The 20,061-nt window shown below is 43.1% G+C and overlaps 1 protein-coding gene across 1 annotated transcript in view; it reads left to right on the forward strand.

Annotated features, from left to right (window-relative positions):
* noxred1 (NADP-dependent oxidoreductase domain containing 1) overlaps positions 1-12,891 on the forward strand; it is a 33,431-nt gene extending 20,540 nt beyond the window's left edge. Inside the window, exons 5-6 of the mRNA XM_072239420.1 lie at positions 9,032-9,248; positions 12,690-12,891. Of these exons, the coding sequence (XP_072095521.1) occupies positions 9,032-9,248; positions 12,690-12,891 (419 nt within the window). The remainder of the gene's footprint in view (positions 1-9,031; positions 9,249-12,689) is intronic.
* The last annotated feature ends 7,170 nt before the right edge of the window (positions 12,892-20,061 follow it).

Below are 20,061 nucleotides of genomic sequence, written 5' to 3' on the forward strand. Positions count from 1 at the left end.
AGAAAAGGGCATGCCCTGGGTGCTGGAGGCCCTTAATAATGGACATTGCCTTTCTGAGACACCGCTCCCTAAAGATGTCCTGGGTACTTTGTAGGCTAGTGCCCAAGATGGAGCTGACTAGATTTACAACCTGCAGCTTCTTTTGGTCATGTGCAGCAGCCCTTCCATACCAGACAGTGATACAGCCTGTCAGAATGCTCTCCACGGTACAACTATAGAAATTTTTGAGTGTATTTGTTGACATGCCAAATCGCTTCAAACTCTGAATAAGGTTTCGCCACTGTCTTGCCTTCTTTATGACTACAGGTATATCAATGTGTTGGGACCAGGTTAGATTCTCAGAGATCTCGACGCCCAGGAACTTGAAGCTGCTCGCTCTCTCCACTTCTGATCCCTCTATCAATGTACACATTGATAAATAAATTTGAATTATGAATCTTGAGAGTCTAAAACTAGAGGGTACAGGTTTAAGGCAAAGGAGGAAAGATCAAAGTGGACCTCAGAGGCAGTCGGACACAAAAGGCGGTGGTATATGGAATGAGCTTCCAGCGGAAGTGATAGAGACAGGTATAAGTCAACAATTAAAAGACATTTTTAAAGTGTATCGGAAAGGTTTAGACTCCCAACTTGGGGTCCATAGACCTGTTGCTTAATGGTATTGGTCCATGGCATAGAAAAACATTGGGAACCCCTGGTTTACAGGGATGTTGGCCAAAAGCATGCAAGTGGTCCTGACTCAGGTAGACACCTTTGTTGGTATGGATGAGTTCTGGTGAAGAGATTGTTTCCATGCTGTATAACAATATGACTCCATGCTGAAAGATTAAAGAGGAATATTTTAAAGAGTGCATCATGGGAGATTTAGGGAAATATATATTACAGTTTAGGGCCCAGGCAGTTGGAGGCATGGTTGCCCACAGCCAAGCAGTAATACTTCTATCTTCATGAGAGATCAGTATTGCAAGAGTACTTTATGTGTGTAGCTGTAGGGGAAGGGAAGATTTTCAATGCATTTGAAAGCAAGAATGTGAATTTAATTAAAACACAATGCTCAGGTAAAAATTGAAAACTAGAACCAAAAAGGGTGATTATCTCCAGATTATTACCTGAGACAGACACATGAACAGGCTGGGAATCAAGGGATACAGTCCACATGCAGGCGGGGGGGGGGGTGTCTTAAATTGCTAAATTGGTTTGTCATTGTCACAGGTACCAAGGTACAGTGAAAAACTTGACTTGCATATTGTCCATACAGATCAATTCATTACAATGGTGCTTTGAGGTAGTAAAAGGTCAAATACGTTTGTAATAACTCAATGCAGAATGAAGTGTTACTTAGAGAGAAAGTGCAATGCAGGCAAACAATAAGGTGCAAGGTCATAACAAGATATACTGAGAAGTCAAGAGTACATCTTTTTGTGCTAGGGGACTGTCACATAGTCTTATAACAGTAAGATGGAGCTTGGTATGTTGTTACCGGCTTTTGTATCTCCTACCCAATGGGAAAGGGGAGAAGAGCAAATATTCGTCATAGGTGTGGTCTGTGATTATGCCGGCTGTTTTACTAAGGCACAGGGATCCATGGAGGGGAGTCTGGTTTCCATGATGTGCTGACCTGTATTCAAAACTCTTTGCAGTTTCTTCCGGTCACAGGTAAAGCAGTTGCTGCATCAAGCCATGATGTATCCAGGCAGAATGTTCTCTATGGGGCATCAATAAAAATTGGTGAGGGTCAAAGGGGACATGCCAAATTTCTTTAGCCTCCTGAGAAAGTAGAGATGCTGGTGAGTTTTCTTGTCCGTGACATATACATGGTCGGACCAGGACCAGCTATTGATGCTGCTCACTCCTAGGAACCTGAAGCTCAAGTCTAAACTCAAGACCATTGATGTAAACCAGAGCATCAACCCTTCCCCTCATCTACTGTGGTCAAAGATCAGCTCTTTTGTTTTCCTGACATTGAGGGAAATGTCATGACACCATGTCACTAGCCACTCTACTGTGGTTGGTGCCAACTTGATGGGCTGAAGAGCATATTCCAGTGTGGTTAAAGATGTGGTGACCACAATATGATAGAATTCCAAATGGAGTTTACAGGTGAACATTACCAAACTAAAACCAGTGTCTTCATCGTAAGAATATACAGTAGAACGTAGAAACGTAGAACACTACAGCACAGAACAGGCCCTATGGCCCATGATGTGCTGATATTTTAACCTACTTTAATGATCAATCTAACTTCTCTCCTAAACAGCTCCTTATTTTTCTATCATCATATACCTATTTAAGATTCTCTTAAATGTCACTAATGTATCTTCCTCTATCACCATCCCTGACAGGGTGTTCCATGCACCAGAACTATCTGTGTGAAGAAAATAAATAATAATAATAATAATTTCTTCTGACTTTCCCCAACACTTTCCTCCAAACATCTTAAAATGATGGCACGTCATATTAGCTATTTCCAACCTGAGAAAAGGTCCATAAGACATAGGAGCAGAATTAGGCCATTCAGCCCATCAAGTCTCTTCAGCCATTCCATCATGGCTGATCCCAGATTCCACTCAATCCCATAAACCTGCCTTCTCGCCATATCCTTTGATGCTTTGACCAATCAGGAAGCAAACAACTTTAGCCTTAAATTATCACATGGACTTTGCCTCCACTGCAATCTGTGGCAGAGCATTCCATAGATTTACTACTCTGCAGCTAAAAAAAAATTCCTCCTTACTTCTATTCTAAAGAGTCACCCCTCAATTTTGAGGCTGTGCCCTCTAGTTCTGGATGCCCCCACCATAAGAAACATCCTCTCCACATCCACCCTAACTAGTCCTTCCAATATTCTGTAGGTTTCGATGAGATTCCCCCGGCATTCTTCTAAATTCTAGTGAGTACTGGCCCAAAACTGCCAAACGCTCCTCATTCAATATTCTCTGACCCTATGTCACCTCTTTCTAAAGATGTAATTCCATTTCTTACCAACAAAGCCACACCACCACCTATACCTTCATGCCTGTCCTTTCAATACAAAGTGTATCCTTTGATGTTAAGCTCCCAACTATGGCCTTTCTTTCAGCCACGACTCAGTGATGCCCACAATGTCATACTGACCAGCCTCTAATACGCTGCGAGTTTGTCCACCTTATTTCAAATGCTACGCACATTTAATTACAGCACCTTCAGTCCTGCATTCTTAGCCCTTTTAAATTTTGCCTCTGTGATACAATTTAACTCTTTGCTCTGTCTGCATTTGTACTCAATCATTGGATTGACAATCTTTCTTACATTCATGTTACACCGATCATCTGCTTGTAAACTTGCTGGCTCGTCCTCAGCTCTATTATCCTGGCTCACATCCCACTGTCATATTAGTTCAAGTCGCTCCTGGCAGCTCTAGTAAATCTAGTGTGTATGGCCTCTATCGGTTGTGGTCGACCATGGGTGCTGGGCCTCTGGGAGTCACTGGTTTGTCAAGCAGCGTCGACTGTGGCTATTGAGGCCGATCCTGGAACGGCAGGCTCTGCCACAGTTGCTGCATGTGTAGACTATAATGGAATTGTTGTCCGCTGTCAGCTGTGCTCTCCGTTTAGCTCTCTGCTCCTCAAACTGACTCAGGATCACTCTTTCGCCTTGCTCTAGGTGTTGCTGAAGAGTACCTCGCCATTTGTTGCGGTCATCTGCTGTATCCTCCCAGCACTCTGTGTTGATTTTTAAGGCTTTCATTTCACACTTGCAGAGGTCCTTGAAGCGAAGCTGGGGTCTACCAACATTCCTCTTGCCTTTTGCTAGTTCTCCGTGGAGGATGTCCTTTGGCAGTCTACCATCCTTCCTACGACAGACGTGGCCCAGCCAGCGCAGTCTGCGTTGTCTTAAAAGCATGAACATTGTGGGAGGTCCAGCATGGGAGAGCACCTCAGAGTTTGGGACTTTGTCTCTTCAGGTGATGCCAAGGGGGCGGGAACCGAACTGAAGAGACTGGAGAAGAGGCGGTTGGTTCACAAATAGAGAAAGCTTGGAGACAGTGTGTGAGGGAGGATAGGCAGGTGATATAGAAGGGACGCGCTCAGACCGACAGTTTGAGATGTGTCTATCTTAACACAAGGAGTATTGTGAACAAAGCAGATGAGCTTAGAGCATGGATCAGTACCTGGAGCTATGATGTGGTGGCCATTACAGAGACCTGGATGGCTCAGGGACAGGAATGGTTACTTCAAGTGCCGGGTTTTAGATGTTTCAGAAAGGACAGGGAAGGAGGCAAAAGAGGTCGGGGCATGGCACTATTGATCAGAGATAGTGTCACGGCTGCAGAAAAGGTGGACATCATGGAGGGATTGTCTACGGAGTCTCTGTGGGTGGAGGTTAGGAACAGGAAGGGGTCAATAACTTTACTGGGTGTTTTTTATAGGCCACCCAGTAGTAACAGAGATATCAAGGAGCAAATAAGGAAACAGATCCTGGAAAGGTGTAATAATAACAGAGTTGTCATGATGGGAGATTTTAATTTCCCAAATATTGGTTGGCATCTCCCTAGAGCAAGGGGTTTAGATAGGGTGGAGTTTGTTAGGTGTGTTCAGGAAGGTTTCTTGACACAATATGTAGACAAGCCTACAAGAGGAGAGGCTGTACTTGATTTGGTATTGGGAAATGAACCAGGTCAGGTGTCAGATCTCTCAGTGGGAGAGCATTTTGGAGATAGTGATCATAACTCTATCTCTTTTACAATAGCATTGGAGAGAGATAGGAATGGACAAGTTAGAAAAGTGTTTAATTGGAGTAAGGGGAATTATGAGGCTATCAGGCAGGAAATTGGAAGCTTAAATTGGGAACAGATGTTTTCAGAGAAGAGTACGGAAGGGACGTGGCAAATGTTCAGGGGATATTTGTATGGAGTTCTGCATAGGTACATTCCAATGAGACAGGGAAGTTATGGTAGGGTACAAGAACCGTGGTGTACAAAGGCTGTAATAAATCTAGTCAAGAAGAAAAGAAAAGCTTACAAAAGGTTCAGAGAGCTAGGTAATGTTAGAGATCTAGAAGATTATAAGGCTAACAGGAAGGAGCTTAAAAAGGAAATTAGGAGAGCCAGAAGGGGCCATGAGAAGGCCTTGGCGGGCAGGATTAAGGAAAACCCCAAGGCATTCTACAAGTATGTGAAGAGCAAGAGGATAAGACGTGAAAGAATAGGACCTATTAAGTGTGACAGTGGGAATGTGTGAATGGAACTGGAGGAAATAGCAGAGGTACTTAATGTATACTTTACTTCAGTGTTCACTATGGAAAAGGATCTTGGCGATTGTAGGGATGACTTACAGGAGACTGAAAAGCTTGAGCATGTAGATATTAAGAAAGAGGATGTGCTGGAGCTTTTGGAAAGCATCAAGTTGGATAAGTCACCGGGACTGGATGAGATGTACCCCAGGCTACTGTGGGGGGGGTGGGAGGGAGGAGATTGCTTAGCCTCTGGCGATGATCTTTGAATCATCAATGGGGATGGGAGAGGTTCCAGAGGATTGGAGGGTTGTGGATGTTGTTCCGTTATTCAAGAAAGGGGGTAGAGATAGCCCAGGAAACTATAGATCAGTGGGTCTTACTTCAGTGGTTGGTAAGTTCATGGAGAAGATCTTGAGAGGCAGGATTTATGAACATTTGGAGAGGTATAATATGATTAGGAATAGTCAGTATGGCTTTGTCAAGGGCAGGTCATGCCTTACGAGCCTGATTGATTTTTTTGAGGATGTGACTAAACACATCAATTGGCAGTGTGGAGGATCAGAGGGATCTTGGGGTCCGGGTCCGAGTCCATAGGATGCTCAAAGCAGCTGCGCAGGTTGACTCTGTGGTTAAGAAGGCATACAGTGTATTGGCCTTCATTAATTGTGGAATTGATTATAGGAACCGAGAGGTAATGTTGCAGCTATATAGGACCCTGGTCAGAACCCACTTGGAGTACTGTGCTCAGTTCTGGTAGCCTCACTACAGGAAGGATGTCGAAGCCATCGAAAGGGTGCAGGGGAGATTTACAAGGATGTTGCCTGGATTAGGGAGCACGCCTTATGAAAACAGGTAGAGTGAACTCGGCCTTTTCTCCTTGGAGCGATGGAAGACGAGAGGTGACCTGATAGAAGTGTATAAAATGATGAGAGGCATTGATCGTGTAAATAGTCAGAGGCTTTTTCCCAGGGCTGAAATGGTTGCCACAAGAGGACACAAGTTTAAGGTGCTGGAGAGTAGGTACAGAGGAGATGTCAGGGGTAGGTTTTTTACTCAGAGAGTGGTGAGTGCGTGGAATGGGCTGCCGGCAACGGTGGTGGAGGCGGATATGATAGGGTCTTTTAAGAGACTTTTGGATAGGTACATGGAGCTTAGAAAAGTAGAGGGCTATGGGTAAGCCTAGTAATTTCTAAGGTAGGGACATGTTCGGCACAACTTTGTGGGCCGAAGGGCCTGTATTGTGCTATAGGTTTTCTATGCTTCTATGATGCGGCGAAGGCTGCGCAGGTGAAAACTGTTGAGTTTCCTCTCCTGCTTGGAGTAGATGGTCCAAGTCTCACTACCATACAGGAGGGTGCTGATAACGCATGCATTGTACACAGCAGTCTTGGTCTTTGTAGTGAGTTTTGGATTCTCCCAGACCCACAAGGAGAGTCGAGCAAGGATCGATGCTGCTTTGCCGATAAGCCTGTTGATTTCAGCATTGAGGGAGAGAGTGTCGCTGATGGTCGACCCCAAGTATGTGAACTCATGGACCACTTCTAGATCGTAATTGTCGATGGTAATGACTGGTGTCTCCACTACATTCTGGGCAAGGACATTTGTTTTCTTTAGGCTGATGGTAAGCCCGAAGTCCTAGCATGCCTTAGAGAAGCAGTCCATGAGAGTTTGTAGTTGCTGTTTGGTGTGCGAGGTTATAGCAGTGTCATTGGCAAAGAGCATGTCATGTATTAAGATCTTTCGCACCTTTGTTCTTGCTGTCAGGCGCGCAGGGTTGAACAGCCGCCCATCAGACCTGGTGTGCATGTAGATGCCTTCTGTCAACGTCCCAAACACGTGCTTCAATAGCAGAGAGAAGAAGATGCTGAATAATGTTGGGGCCAACATGCATCCTTGTTTGACTCCACTGCAAATAGCGAAGGGTTCTGATGAGCTGCCATCATACTGAATAGTAGCCCTCATGTCGTCATGGAATGACTTGATGATACTTTAGAGTTTCGGAGGACAGGCAATCTTGAGGAGAATCTGAAAGAGCCCATCCCTGCTGACAAGGTTGAATACCTTAGTTAAGTCGATGAAAGCGAAATGGGGGGGTTTCTGTTATTCCCCGCACTTCTCCTGGAGAGAAAAATCATGTCGACAGTTGACCTCCTTGCACGAAAACCACATTGGGACTCAGGGTAGACCCGTTCTGCCAGAGTTACACAAGCAAAGACTTTGCCAACAATACTCAGGAGGGAGATACCCCTGTAGTTGTTGCAGTGGCTGCTATCACCCTTGTTCTTGTTCAGAGTGACAATATTTGGAATCGTGCATAACCTGTGGTACAGCTCCTTCCTTCCAGCACTGACGGAGGACCTCGTGTAAAGGTTGGAGGAGTGAGCTCTTGCAGTGTTTGATCAGGTCTGGAGGATTCCCATCATTGCCAGGAGCTTTCCCTGGGGTCAGACTGCCAATTGCCTTGCTGAGGTCCTCAATGGTTGGTTCAGAGTCGAGTTCATCCATGACCGGTAGACAATCAATAGCATCAATGACTGAACTAAGAACAATATTTTCCCTCGAGTAGAGCTCAGAGTAGTGTTCTACCCAGCATTCCATCTGCTTGCTTTTATCGGTGATTATTTCAGTAAGCCTCTGGCTATCCATTAGATCTATGCCTCTTATCATCTTGTACGCCTCTATCAAGTTGGCTCTCATCCTCCTTCACTCTAAAGAGAAAAGCCCTGGCTTATTCAACCTATCCTCATAATACATGCTCTCCAATCCAGGCAGAATCCTTGTAATTCTCCTCTGCAACGTCTCTAAGGTTCCCACATCCTTCCTATAATGAGGCAACCAGAACTGAAAACAATATTCCAAGTGTGATGTAACCAGGGTTTTATAGAGCTGCATCATTACCTCATGGCTGTTGAATTCAATTCCCCTGCCTAATGAAGGTCAACACACCATACATCTTCGTAACAATCCTGTATCAGCTAGCGCAGCAACATTACGGGTGTCAACCCCTAGATCCCTCTGTTCCTCCACACTGCTAAAAATTCCACCATTAACCCTGTTTTAAGTCTTCAAATTTGACCTTCCAAAAGGAATTATTTCACACTTTTCTGGGTTGAACTCCATCTGTAACTTCTCAGCCAAGCTCTGCATCCTGTCACTATCCCATTGTAACCTATGACAACTTTCTATACTATCTGCAGCTCCATCAATCTTCATGAAATCTGTAAACTTTCTAATCCACTCTTCCACTTCCTCATTCAAGTCATTTATAAAATTCACAAAAAGCAGTAGTCCCAGACAGATCCCTGTGGAACAGCACTGGTCACTGACCTCCAGGCAAAATACTCTATCTGAATGACTTTCCGCCTTCTATATGCAAACTATACATTAGAGCTTAGCTATTCAAGACCGTAAGGCATCGGAACATAATTAGGTCATTCAGCCCATCAAGTCTGCTCCGCCATTCCATCATGGTTGATTTATGATCCCTCTCAACCACATTCTCCTGCCTTCCGTTGTAAACTTTGATACCCTTACAAATCAAGAACCTACTTTAAGTATGACCAATGACTTGCCCTTCACAGCTGTGTGTGGCAATGAATTCCACAGATCCACCACCCCCTGTTTAAAGAAATTTCTCCTCAACTCTGTTCTAAAGGAACATTCCTCTATTCTGAGGTTGTCCCATCAGGTCCTAGACTCCCCCACTATTGCAAACATCCTTCCCATGTCCATTCTATTTAGGCCTTTCAATATTCAATAGTTTTCAATGAGATCCCTCCTTGCTAAGAGATTGTTCTGAATTTGCTTCTAATCCTTACAGGTCAGAAATGTGTGAAAGCAAAGTGGTTTGAGGAAGTTTTGTACTCGGTCCTGAATGTATGCAACTTTCTGAAAGTGCCTCACCTGAGCACATTGAGGATTCTCAACAATCTGCTGTTTGGTGTCACACAAAGTCTGGAAGCTTTGCATGATCCAGATTTATTCGTGTGTGAAAGCTTCATTACTGAATCTTGTGCAGAATCACTGTCACATAACAGGTATGTCATAGCACCTCAGTTACTAGTTGCCAATTTGGAGTGTCATAGAATTGGACTGCATAGGGACAGTCCATTCGGCCCATCATCTGCTAGTTGGTCCATAAACCTCTGCCTAAGCAATGCAAGTGTTTACCCAGACACCCCTAAATGTTGTCAGCAACCCAGCTTTTCAAACATTCTCTCCAGCAGTGCATTCAGATACTTGCCACTCTCTGGGTGAAAAAGATCACTCTGAATCTCTTTCCTCTTACCCTAAACTTACATCCTGTAGTTCTATCTAACTCTGATATGGGGAAATGTTTTCTGCAGACTAGCCATTCTATGCCCCTTGTACTTTCAAAGATAAATACCTATCCAAACTTCTCTTAAACATTGAAATTGTGCTGGCAGTTCATTCCACACTCTCACAACCCTCGCAGTGAAGAAGTTTTCACTCATGTTCCCCTTAAACTTTTCACCTTTTACCCTTAACCCATGACCTCTAGTTGTAGTCCCACACAACCTCAGTGGAAGAAGCCTGTTTGTATTTACCCTATCTATACCCCTCATAATTTTGTATACCTCTATCAAATCTCTTCTCAGTCTTCTACATTCTAAGGAATAAAGTCCTAACCTATTCAATTTTTCCTTATAACTCAAGTCTTCCAGTCCCAGCAACATCCTTGTAAATTTTCTCTGTACTCTTCCAACTTCATTTACATCTTTTCTGTAGGTGGGTGACCAAAACTGCACACCATACTCCAAATTAGGTCTCACCAACATCTTATACAACTCCAACATTCTATCCCAACTCCTGTATATAATACTTTGATTTATGAAGGCCAATTTTCCAAAAGCTTTCTTTATGACCCGATCTACCTGTGACTCCACTTTCAATACACCCCCAATCTTAATGTCGTTCGCAAACTTGCTGATCCTGTTAACCACATTATCATCCAGGTCATTGATATAGATGACAAACAACAATGAACCCAGCACAGACCCTGTGGTGCTCCACTAGTCACAGGCCTCCAGTCAGAGAGGCAACCATCTACTACTTCTCTGGCTTCTCCCACAAAGTTAATGACCAATCCAGTTTACTGCTTTATCCTGAATGCCAAGTGACTAAACCTTCTTGACCAGCCTCCTATGTGGGACTTTGTCAAGTGCCTTGCTGAAATCTATATAGACAACATCCACTGCCTTCATCAACTTTCCTGGTACATTCCTCGAAAAACTTTGTAAGATTGGTTAGCCATGACCTACCAAGCACAAAGGCATGCTGACTATCCCTCATCTGTCCATGTCTATCTAAATACTCGTATATTTGGTACCTTAGAATAACTTCCAATAACTTTCCCACTACTGATGTCATGCTCAATGGCCTTTAATTTCCGAGTTTATTTTTAGAGCCTTTCTTAAACAGCAGAACATTAGCTATCATCCAATCCTCTGGTAGCTCACTTGTCGCTAAGGATGATTTAAATATCTCTACTAGTGACCCTACGATTTCTGCACTTGCCTCTCACAGCGTCTAAAGGAACACCTTGTCAGTCCCTGGGGATTTATCCACCCTAATTTGCCTCAACACAGCAAACGCCTCCTCCTCTCTAATTTGTATACGGGCCATGACCTTGCTGCTGCTTTACCACACTTCAGTAGACTGTGTCCATCTGAGTAAATACAGATCCAAAAGATCCATTTAAAATCTCCCCCATATCTTATGGCTCCACGCATAGATTACCATTCTGATCTTCCAGAGGACCAGTTTTGTCCCTTACAATTCTTTTGCTCTTAACATATCTATAGACTCCCTTAGAATTCTCCTTAATCTTGTCTGCTAGGGTAACCTAAAGCCTTCATTTAGTCCTCCTGATTTCTTTCTAATGTGTTCTCTTGCATTTTTTTATACTGCTCAAGTACCTCATTTGTTTCTTCCTGGCTATACCTGCCATGTACCTCCTTTTTTTTTATTTAACCAGGCTCTTAATACCTCTTGAAAATAAGGTTTCTGAACCTGTTATCTTTACCTTTTATTTTTGACAGGCACATATAAGCTTTCTACTCTCAAACTTTCACTTTTGAAGGCCTCCCACTTACCAAGTACACCTTTGCCAGAAAACAACCTGTCCCAATCCACATTTGCCTGATCCTGATACCCTCTGTATCGGATGGTGATGCATCTGTTAGAATGCTGGCCATGGTACATTTGCAGAGTCTTTGGTGACATAACAAATCTCCCTAAACTCCTTCTTTGTAACTGCATCAATAGGTGGGGCCCAGGATAGACCTTCACAAATGTTAACACTCAACATCTGAAACTGTTCACCCTTTCCACTGCTGATCCTTTGATGAGGACTAGTGTCTATTCCCACAGTTTACCCTTCCTGAAGTCCACAATCAATTCCTTGGTTTTACTGACATTGAGTGCAAGGCTGTTGTTGCACCACCACTCAACCAACTGATCTATCTCACTCCTGTATGTCTCTTTGTCACCATCTGAGATTCTGCCAGCAATAATTGCGTCATCGACAGACATATATGTGGATGGTGCTCGAGCTGTGCCTAGCCATACAATCATGGGTGTAGAGAGAGTAGACCAGTGGGCTAAGCAAGCATCCTCGAGGAGTGCCAGTATTGAATGTCAGTGAGAAGGAGATGTTATTTCCATTCCGCACTGACTGTAGTTTATTCCTGCTATCTTCGCAGTTCATTATAGAACAGAGAACAGTACAGCACAGCACAGGAACAGGCCTTTCAGCCCATGATGTTGCTCCGACCTTTTAAATAACTCAATCTAACACTTCTCTCCGGCATAGACTTCCATTTTACTTTCATCCATGTGCATATCTAAGAGTCTCTTAAATGTCCCTAATGTATATGCTTCTACCACCACCCTTGCAACCAGTGCTTCTGTGTAAAAAAAAAACTACTTCTGACCTATCTCCTATATTTTCCTCCCAGCACCTTAAACTTATGCCCCCTCATTTTAGCCATTTCCCACCCTGGCAAAAAAGGCATTGGCTGTCCACTCTCTCACAAACAAGAGAAGATCTGCAGATGTTGGAAATCCAAGCAACACACACACAAAATGCTGGAGGAACTCAGTCCTGCTGGAGTGTTTCGGCCCGAAGTGTCGACTGTACTCTTTTCCATACAGCTGCCTGGGCTGCTAAGTTCTCCCAGCATTTTGTGTGTCTTGTCCATTCTCTCTATGCTTCTGAACATCCTAGACATTTTGAACCTGGGGAAAAGATACCAGTAGCTGTCTACTCTTTCAATGCCTCTTATAATTTTATAAACTGACTCTTAAGTTTTTTGGAACTTTGTAAATTGTGCAGTGTACACTCATATGAAAATCAGTATATTGAAAGAGGCAGTGCTTCTAGTATAATCTGTCGGTGTTTACAACAATTTCTGACTGTTCCTGCTGAAGTCACATACATTTTTAACTACTTGCAGCCCTTTCCCCTGGATCGACTTGCCTTCGGTGTCTACGCAGCCCACACCCCTTACAAAATTCTTCAGCATACACCCACGGCTACAGTGGCATTTCAGCTTTGTGTACCGCATGAAGATGTTAAAGAAGACAAACAAACTTGATGACGATGGATGCTGTAGACTCCGAACCTCTGAAGAAAGATGGATGATGGATTGGAATTGATCTATTGAATCCATCGTTGCTGCATGCTTTCAACATGAAGGCATACAACTTTAAAGAAATTATAGAATGACCACTCTAAAGTACAACAATGTCATACTGTGCTTCTCTAACCCTCATTTTTAACCACCAGCATTGTTCCATCTCCTCCTTCAAACAGTTATCACTGTTCACCTCATTGTGCAATCTGGCCTTCTCCATAGCTGCATCATTCACCTTTGTAGGAAAAGGATGTGAGTGCTTAGGACTGCACACTTTTCCATTCTGATGAAATACTTCCCAGGTTGGGATAATATGGGTTATATACAGAGTAAAGTTCTCCCATCACGGTCCCTTCAAAGAAAAGAGATATTAGCTTTATTTGTCACATGTACATTTGAAAATATATAGTGAAATGCTTTGCTTACATCGATCAAATCAGCGAAGGTTGTGCTGGGGGAAGCCCTCATGTTCAGGCTCCAACATAGTATGCCCACGACTTACCATCCCTAACCAATACATTTTTGGGATGTGGAAGGAAACTGGAGCACCTGGAGAAAATCCACGTAGTCACAGGGAGAACATACAAACTCCTTACAGATAGCAGCAGGAATCAAAACCCGATCTTTGAGCTGGTACTATAAAGTGTTGCAGTAACCACTATGCTACTCTACTGCCCCAACGTTTCTAAAGCAGAAACTGCACAGGTGAGATTCAGGGAAGGCCACTCACATAGTTCTTTTACTATTCAAACCTATCATGACTTTGAAAACCTCTGTAAAATCATCCCTTAACTTGCTCTACTCTAAGGAGCACTCCTCTGGCTTCTGTAGTCTCTTCATAGAACCAAAGACTCATCCCTAGAACCATCCAAGAGAATGTCCTCTGTCGTCCCTCTCAGCCCCATTAGTTGGTCAGTTAATTCAAAGTTGAAAATAAATTTATTATCAAAGTACATATATCTCATTATGTATAACGCTGACATTCGTTTTAGACTATAAGACATAGGAGCAGAATTAGGCCATTTGGCCCATCGAGTGTTCTCCACCATTCAATCATGGCGGATCCTTTTTTTTTCTATCTCCTCCTCAACCCCAGTTCCCGGCCTTTCCCCCGTAACCTTTGATGCCATGTCCAATCAAGAACCAATCAGTCTCTGCCTTAAATACACCCAATGATCTGCCCTCCACAGCTGCATGTGGCAACAAAGTCCACAAATTCACCACCCTTTAGCTAAAGAAATTTCTCCACATCTCTGTTTTGAAAAGGCGCCCCTCTATCCTGAGGCTGTGCCCTCTTGTCCTAGACTCTCCCACCATGGGAAACATCCTTTCCACATCTACTCTGTCTAGGCCTTTCAACATTCAAAAGGTTTCAATGAGATCCCCCTCATCCTTCTGAATTCCAGCGTGTACAGACCCAGAGCTATCAAACTTTCCTCATATGATAACCCTTTCATTCCTGGAATCATCCTTGTGAACCTCCTCTGGACCCTCTCCAATGCCAGCATATCTTTTCTAAGATGAGGGGCCCAAAACTGTTCACAATATTCAAACTGAGGCCTCACCAGTGCCTTATAAAGTCTCAGCAATACATCCTTGCTCTTATATTTTAGACCTCTTGAAATGAATGCTAACATGGCATTTGCCTTCCTCACTACCAACTTAACCTGCAAGTTAACCTTCAGGGTGTTCTGCACAAGGACTCCAAAGTCCCTCTGCATCTCAGATTCCTGGATATTATCCCCATTTAGAAAATAGTCCACACATTTATTTCTACTACCAAAGTGCATGACAATGCATTTTCAAATATTGTATTTCATTTGCCCCTTTCTTGCCCATTCTCCAAATCTGTCCAAGTCCTTCTGCAAACAACAGGAATTCTGCAGATGCTGGAAATTCAAGCAACACACATAAAAGTTGCTGGTGAACGCAGTAGGCCAGGCAGCATCTCTAGGAAGAGGTACAGTCAACGTTTCAGGCCGAGACCCTTCGTTAGTCCTGACGAAGGGTGTCGGCCTGAAACGTCGACTGCACCTCTTCCTAGAGATGCTGCCTGGCCTGCTGCGTTCACCAGCAACTTTTATGTGTGTTCCTTCTGCATCCTACTTGTTTTCTCAACACTGCCTGCCCCTCCACCAATCTTCATATCATCTGCAAACCTGGCAACAAAGCCATCTATTCCATCATCTAAATTATTTATATACAGCATAAGAAGAGGTGGTCCCAACACCGACCCCTGTGGAACACCACTAGCCAACCAGAAAAGGATCCTTTTATTCCCACTCGCTGTCTCCTACCAATCAGCCAATGCTCTAACCATGTTAGTAACTTTCCTGTAATACCATGGGCTCTTAACTTGGTAAGCAGCTTCGTGTGGCCCTTGTCAAAGGCCTTCTGAAAGTCTGAATATACAACATCCACTACATCCCCTTTATCTATCCTACGTGTAATCTCCTCAAAGAATTCCAAGAGGTTCATCAGGTAGGATTTTCCCTGAAGGAGTTTCCATAAGGTTGTCTTGCAGGTATACACAGAAATACAATAGAATCACTAAAAGACCACACCCAATAGGACAGACAAACAACCATTGTGGGAAAGATAACAAACTGTGCAAATACAATAATAATAATAATAATAATAAATAAGCAATAAATATTGAGAACATGAGAGTCCTTGAAAGTGAGTCCTTGTTTATGGGAACGGTTCAGTGATGGGGCAAGTAAGGTTGAGTACAGTTCAAAGTAAATCTATTAACAAACTACATACAGTATATATCATCATATACAACTTGAGATTTGTTTTCTTGGGGGCATACTCAGTAAATCCAAGAAACATAATAGAATCAATGAAAGACTGTACCCAACAGGACAAACAAACAACCAATGTCTAGAAGATAACAAACTGTGCAAATACAAAATTAAAAACAAATAATAATAAATTAATAAATATCAAAAACATGGGATGAACAAGAGTTCATTGACGGGATGAGTGAAGTTATCCCCTCTGGTTCAACAGCCTGATAGTCGATGGGTAACATCTGTTCCTGAACCTGATGGAGTGGGTCCTAAGGCTCCTGCACTTTCTTCCTGATGGCAGCAGTGAGAAGAGAGCATGTCTTGGGTGGTGGGGATTGATGATGGATGTGCTTTCCTGCAACAGCGTTCCATGTAGGTGAGCTCAATGGTGGGGACAGCTTTACTCATGATGGACTGGGCCATATCCACTACTTTTGGTAGGATTTTATATTCAAGGGATTGGTTTTTCCATACCAGACTATGATGCAACCAGTCAATATACTCTCCAAACTTTGAAGTTTGTCAAAATTTTACATGTCATGCTGAATCTTAGCAAACTCCTAAGGAAGTAGAGGTGTTGCCTTGCTTTCTTCGCAATGGCACTTACGTGCTGGGCCCAGGACAGATCCCCTGAAATGATAACTCTGAGAAATTTAAAGTTGCTGACCCTCTCCACTTCAGATACCCCAAAGAGGACTGGCTTATGGACCTCCAGTTTCCTCCTCTAAGTCAATAATCATCTCCATAGTCTTGATGACATTGAGTTGTTGTGTCACCTCTCAGCCAGATTTTCAAACTCCCTCCTATATGCTGATTCATCACCACCCTTGATTCGGCCAATGACAATGGTGTCGTCAGCAAACTTAAATATGGCATTGGAGCTGTGCTTAGCCTCACAGTGTAGAGCGAATAGAGCCTTGTGCACCTGTGCTGTGCTTAGCCTCACAGTGTAGAGCGAATAGAGCCTTGTGGTGCACCTGCGCTGATGGAGGTTGTGGAGGAGATGCTTTTGCCAATCAGAACTGACTAAGGTCTGTTTGTGCAGAAAGAGAATCCAATTGCACAAAGAGGTATTGAGGCCAAGGTCTTAAAGTTTATTGATTAGTTTTCAGGGGATCATAGTATTGAATGCTAAGCTGTAATTGATTAAAAAAAACATCCTGGTGTACGCATCATTGCTGTCCAAATGTTCCAGGGTTGAGGGAAGAGCATTTGCTGTAGACCTGTTGTGCCAGTCAGCAAATTAGAGTGGATCCAAGTCACTTCTCAGGCAGGAATTAATATGTTTCATCACCAACCTCTGAAAGCACTTCATTACAGTGAATGTAAGTGCTACTGGACAATAGTCATTGAGGCATGTTACCATGTTCTTTTTAAGCACTGGTATAATTGAAGCCTACTTGTATCTGGGTATCTCAGACTGCTAAAGTGAGAGGTTAAAGATATTGGTGAACTCTCCAGCCAGTTGATCAGCATAGGTCTTTAGTACTCAGACAGGTATCCCATTTGGGCCAGATGCTTTCTATGGATTTACCCTCTTGAAGGATGCTCTCACGTTGGCTTCAGACTCTGAAATCACAGGATCATTGGGGACTGTGGAAGTGCATGAAGGTTCCTCCTTGCTTTGGTAGTCAAAACGATCATAGAGGTGTTGAGTTCATCTAGGAGCTCAACTGGCCACTGTAAATTGCCCCTTGAGTGTAGATAAGTACTGAATCTGAGGTGGTTGGGGGAGAGGGTTGAATGGATGGAATTGTAGGGATTAGTGTAAGGGTAATGTGTGGTCAGCACAGATTTTGTGAGCTGAAGGGCCTGTTTCTGTGCTGTCAGACTCCATGACAAACCTAATCAAAACCTTTAAGACACAAAAATCTGCAGATGCTGGAAATCCAAAGCAAATAGGGACTTGAAGAAGGGTCTTGGTCCAAAATGACAATTGCTTACTCTTTTCCATAGATGCCACCTGGTCTGAGTTCTTCCAGCACTGTGTGTGTTGCTAATCAAAACCTTACTAAATCGTAAAGTATGTTTGCCCAATAATGCTGGAAACAGCTTTTACAAAGAATTAAAGTAGTTTAAGTTCAGACCTCAGCCTTTACACCATAATCCTGTATAGTATTCCTCTGGTATAATTTATGTTTAGAATATCCTACTGCTTTTGAACTGTTATTAAATATGTAATGACATTCTGTTAGCAGCCTTTTCAATTTGTGCCATTGGCAAAGTTTAAGGTTTGATTTTTTAAAAGTCTCCTCCTTCTAGATATCTAGACAATTTTCCAGCCCACTGGGAGGGGATCCCTATTTCCTGCACTCTGGCTTTGGCAGTGATGCCTAGATCCTGAAAAATGAATGAAAAAGGACTGTAGCTCTGGCTGAGAGTGGTGTACTTAAAAGGGGCAGCTACTCTTATTGTTCTAATTGCATACAGCGTAAACTTTGTCTTGCTCAGCTGACGTCAAATGAAACACCTCCTCAAGAAAACGCTTTAAATGTTTCAAATGAAGGATTTCAAAAGTGATTAATATTGTTCCTATCACCCCCCCCCCCCCCGCCCCACCGCCAAAGCGACAAGCTTACCACTGATACAGTTTGTGAATACAGTACTGGAAACTGGGTGCTGATCTTTGTGCCCCCCCCCCCGCCACTATTAGCAACTTCCGAAGCTGAAAACAACCTATTCACTTCAACCTTCAGTTTCCTGCCTTTTCAGCAATTTATTGAATCTAATATATTCCCCTCCCATTCCCAGAGTCCTTATTTTAAATAACCTCATGTGATCTTTTTAAAGAGATACAAAAATTTTCCAGATGTTGGATATCTTAAGCAACACACACAGTACTGGAGGAGTTCAGCAAGTTGTGCAGAATCCAGGGAGGGAAATAAACAGATGCCGTTTTGGGCTGAGACCCTTCACCAGTCCAGATGAAGGGTCTTGGCTCAAAACATTGATTGTCCATTTCCTTCCATAGGTGCTGCCTGATCTCTGAGTTCCTCCAGCATTTTGTGTGTGACCTTTTCAAATGTATTTTGAAAACCCTGAAGCCCTACCTCTACACTGATTACTCCTATCCTCCCTTCTAACTATAGCCTCAAGATCGTAGATTTATCGAATACAAGTTCTTTTGCTCAAAACTCAGTTGATTCTGTTTGATCCTCCATTTGCTCTTTTATTAAATCCTTTTAAAAGAGGGTGGATTTTCTCCATTAATTCCACATTCCCCCACCCTCACCTCTGCAACAACCCCACCTCCATTTTTGTAACTCTTAATATCATCCCCAAATGCTCCCAATGAACTGCACCTCCAATAGCCTCTGACAACTAAGTTCAGATCCTGGCCTTCACATGTGGCTTAGTTACTAAGCTCGGCAGAAGTGTTTTTACCGACAGGAGATGGGACTCGTCAGCTGTGGTTGGCAGCTCATCTTGGAGAAGGGAAACTCTGATCTCAAACCTCCGCTACATTATGGCTATGTTATCCGCCCATGGGAAAGGATTTGGGAGTAAACCCAAGGGAAAAATCCAGAACTGGAGTCCCTAAGGCAGTCCTATGTTGAGTTCAATGCTGAATAGAAATTCCTGCAACACTGCAGGTGCCAAACTGTATTGGTCTCTGTGTTCCTTTGCATGGAGAGGGGGAGCCTGCTGCATGGGCAACATCTTGCCCTCTATATCGTACTGCCCTGGCTTGCAGATCAATTTTGACATGAATAGTTAGGATACAACATCCATGGTCAACCGCGTTCAATGGAGGGCCTTAAATACTCACTCCTGAAACTGATCATGACATTTACTGAAAATCTTTTATCTTAAATCATAAAATATTTAAGGATAATGTTTTTAACCTTGAAGATTCAACCATTGACCAACAGTTGTGAATCCCCTACAGAAGATTTTGCGTATTGTGGGAAAAGGGAAATTCTCCTCTGTAATTCCATCTTGCAGAATACTCAACCACACTGCTCCTCCCATTCAATCCTGCTGCTTTTTTTTAATTCCTTTTCTACAAACCCAAGTTCTTGGAAAATTCTTCTTCTGTTGCCTATGGCAGGATTTCCAATCTGGGGTCCATGGGTTTAATGGTGGGGGTCCAAGACATAATAAAGGTGGGAAGCCCTGCCCTATGGAATATCAAGAGCAGGACTAGAAAGACATTTACTGAAATTCTTTTATTTTAAATCATTTTGATAGTGTAACTGGTAACATCACATTGTTCAGAATCAGTCTAAATAAGCTTTGATTGTACAATGATTTAACAGTTTTGCAATATCAGTGCTGGCTGAAATTCACCAGAGTATGTAACAATGTCAATGCCATCATAGTAGTAAAGTTTTGCAGGGTTAACAGTTTGTGTTGGAGTACATTCTCGAGATTCCAGTTTACTCTCCATAACATGA

The sequence above is a fragment of the Mobula birostris genome, chromosome 1 (assembly GCF_030028105.1).
Source record: "Mobula birostris isolate sMobBir1 chromosome 1, sMobBir1.hap1, whole genome shotgun sequence".
Taxonomy (NCBI): Eukaryota; Metazoa; Chordata; class Chondrichthyes; order Myliobatiformes; family Myliobatidae; genus Mobula; species Mobula birostris.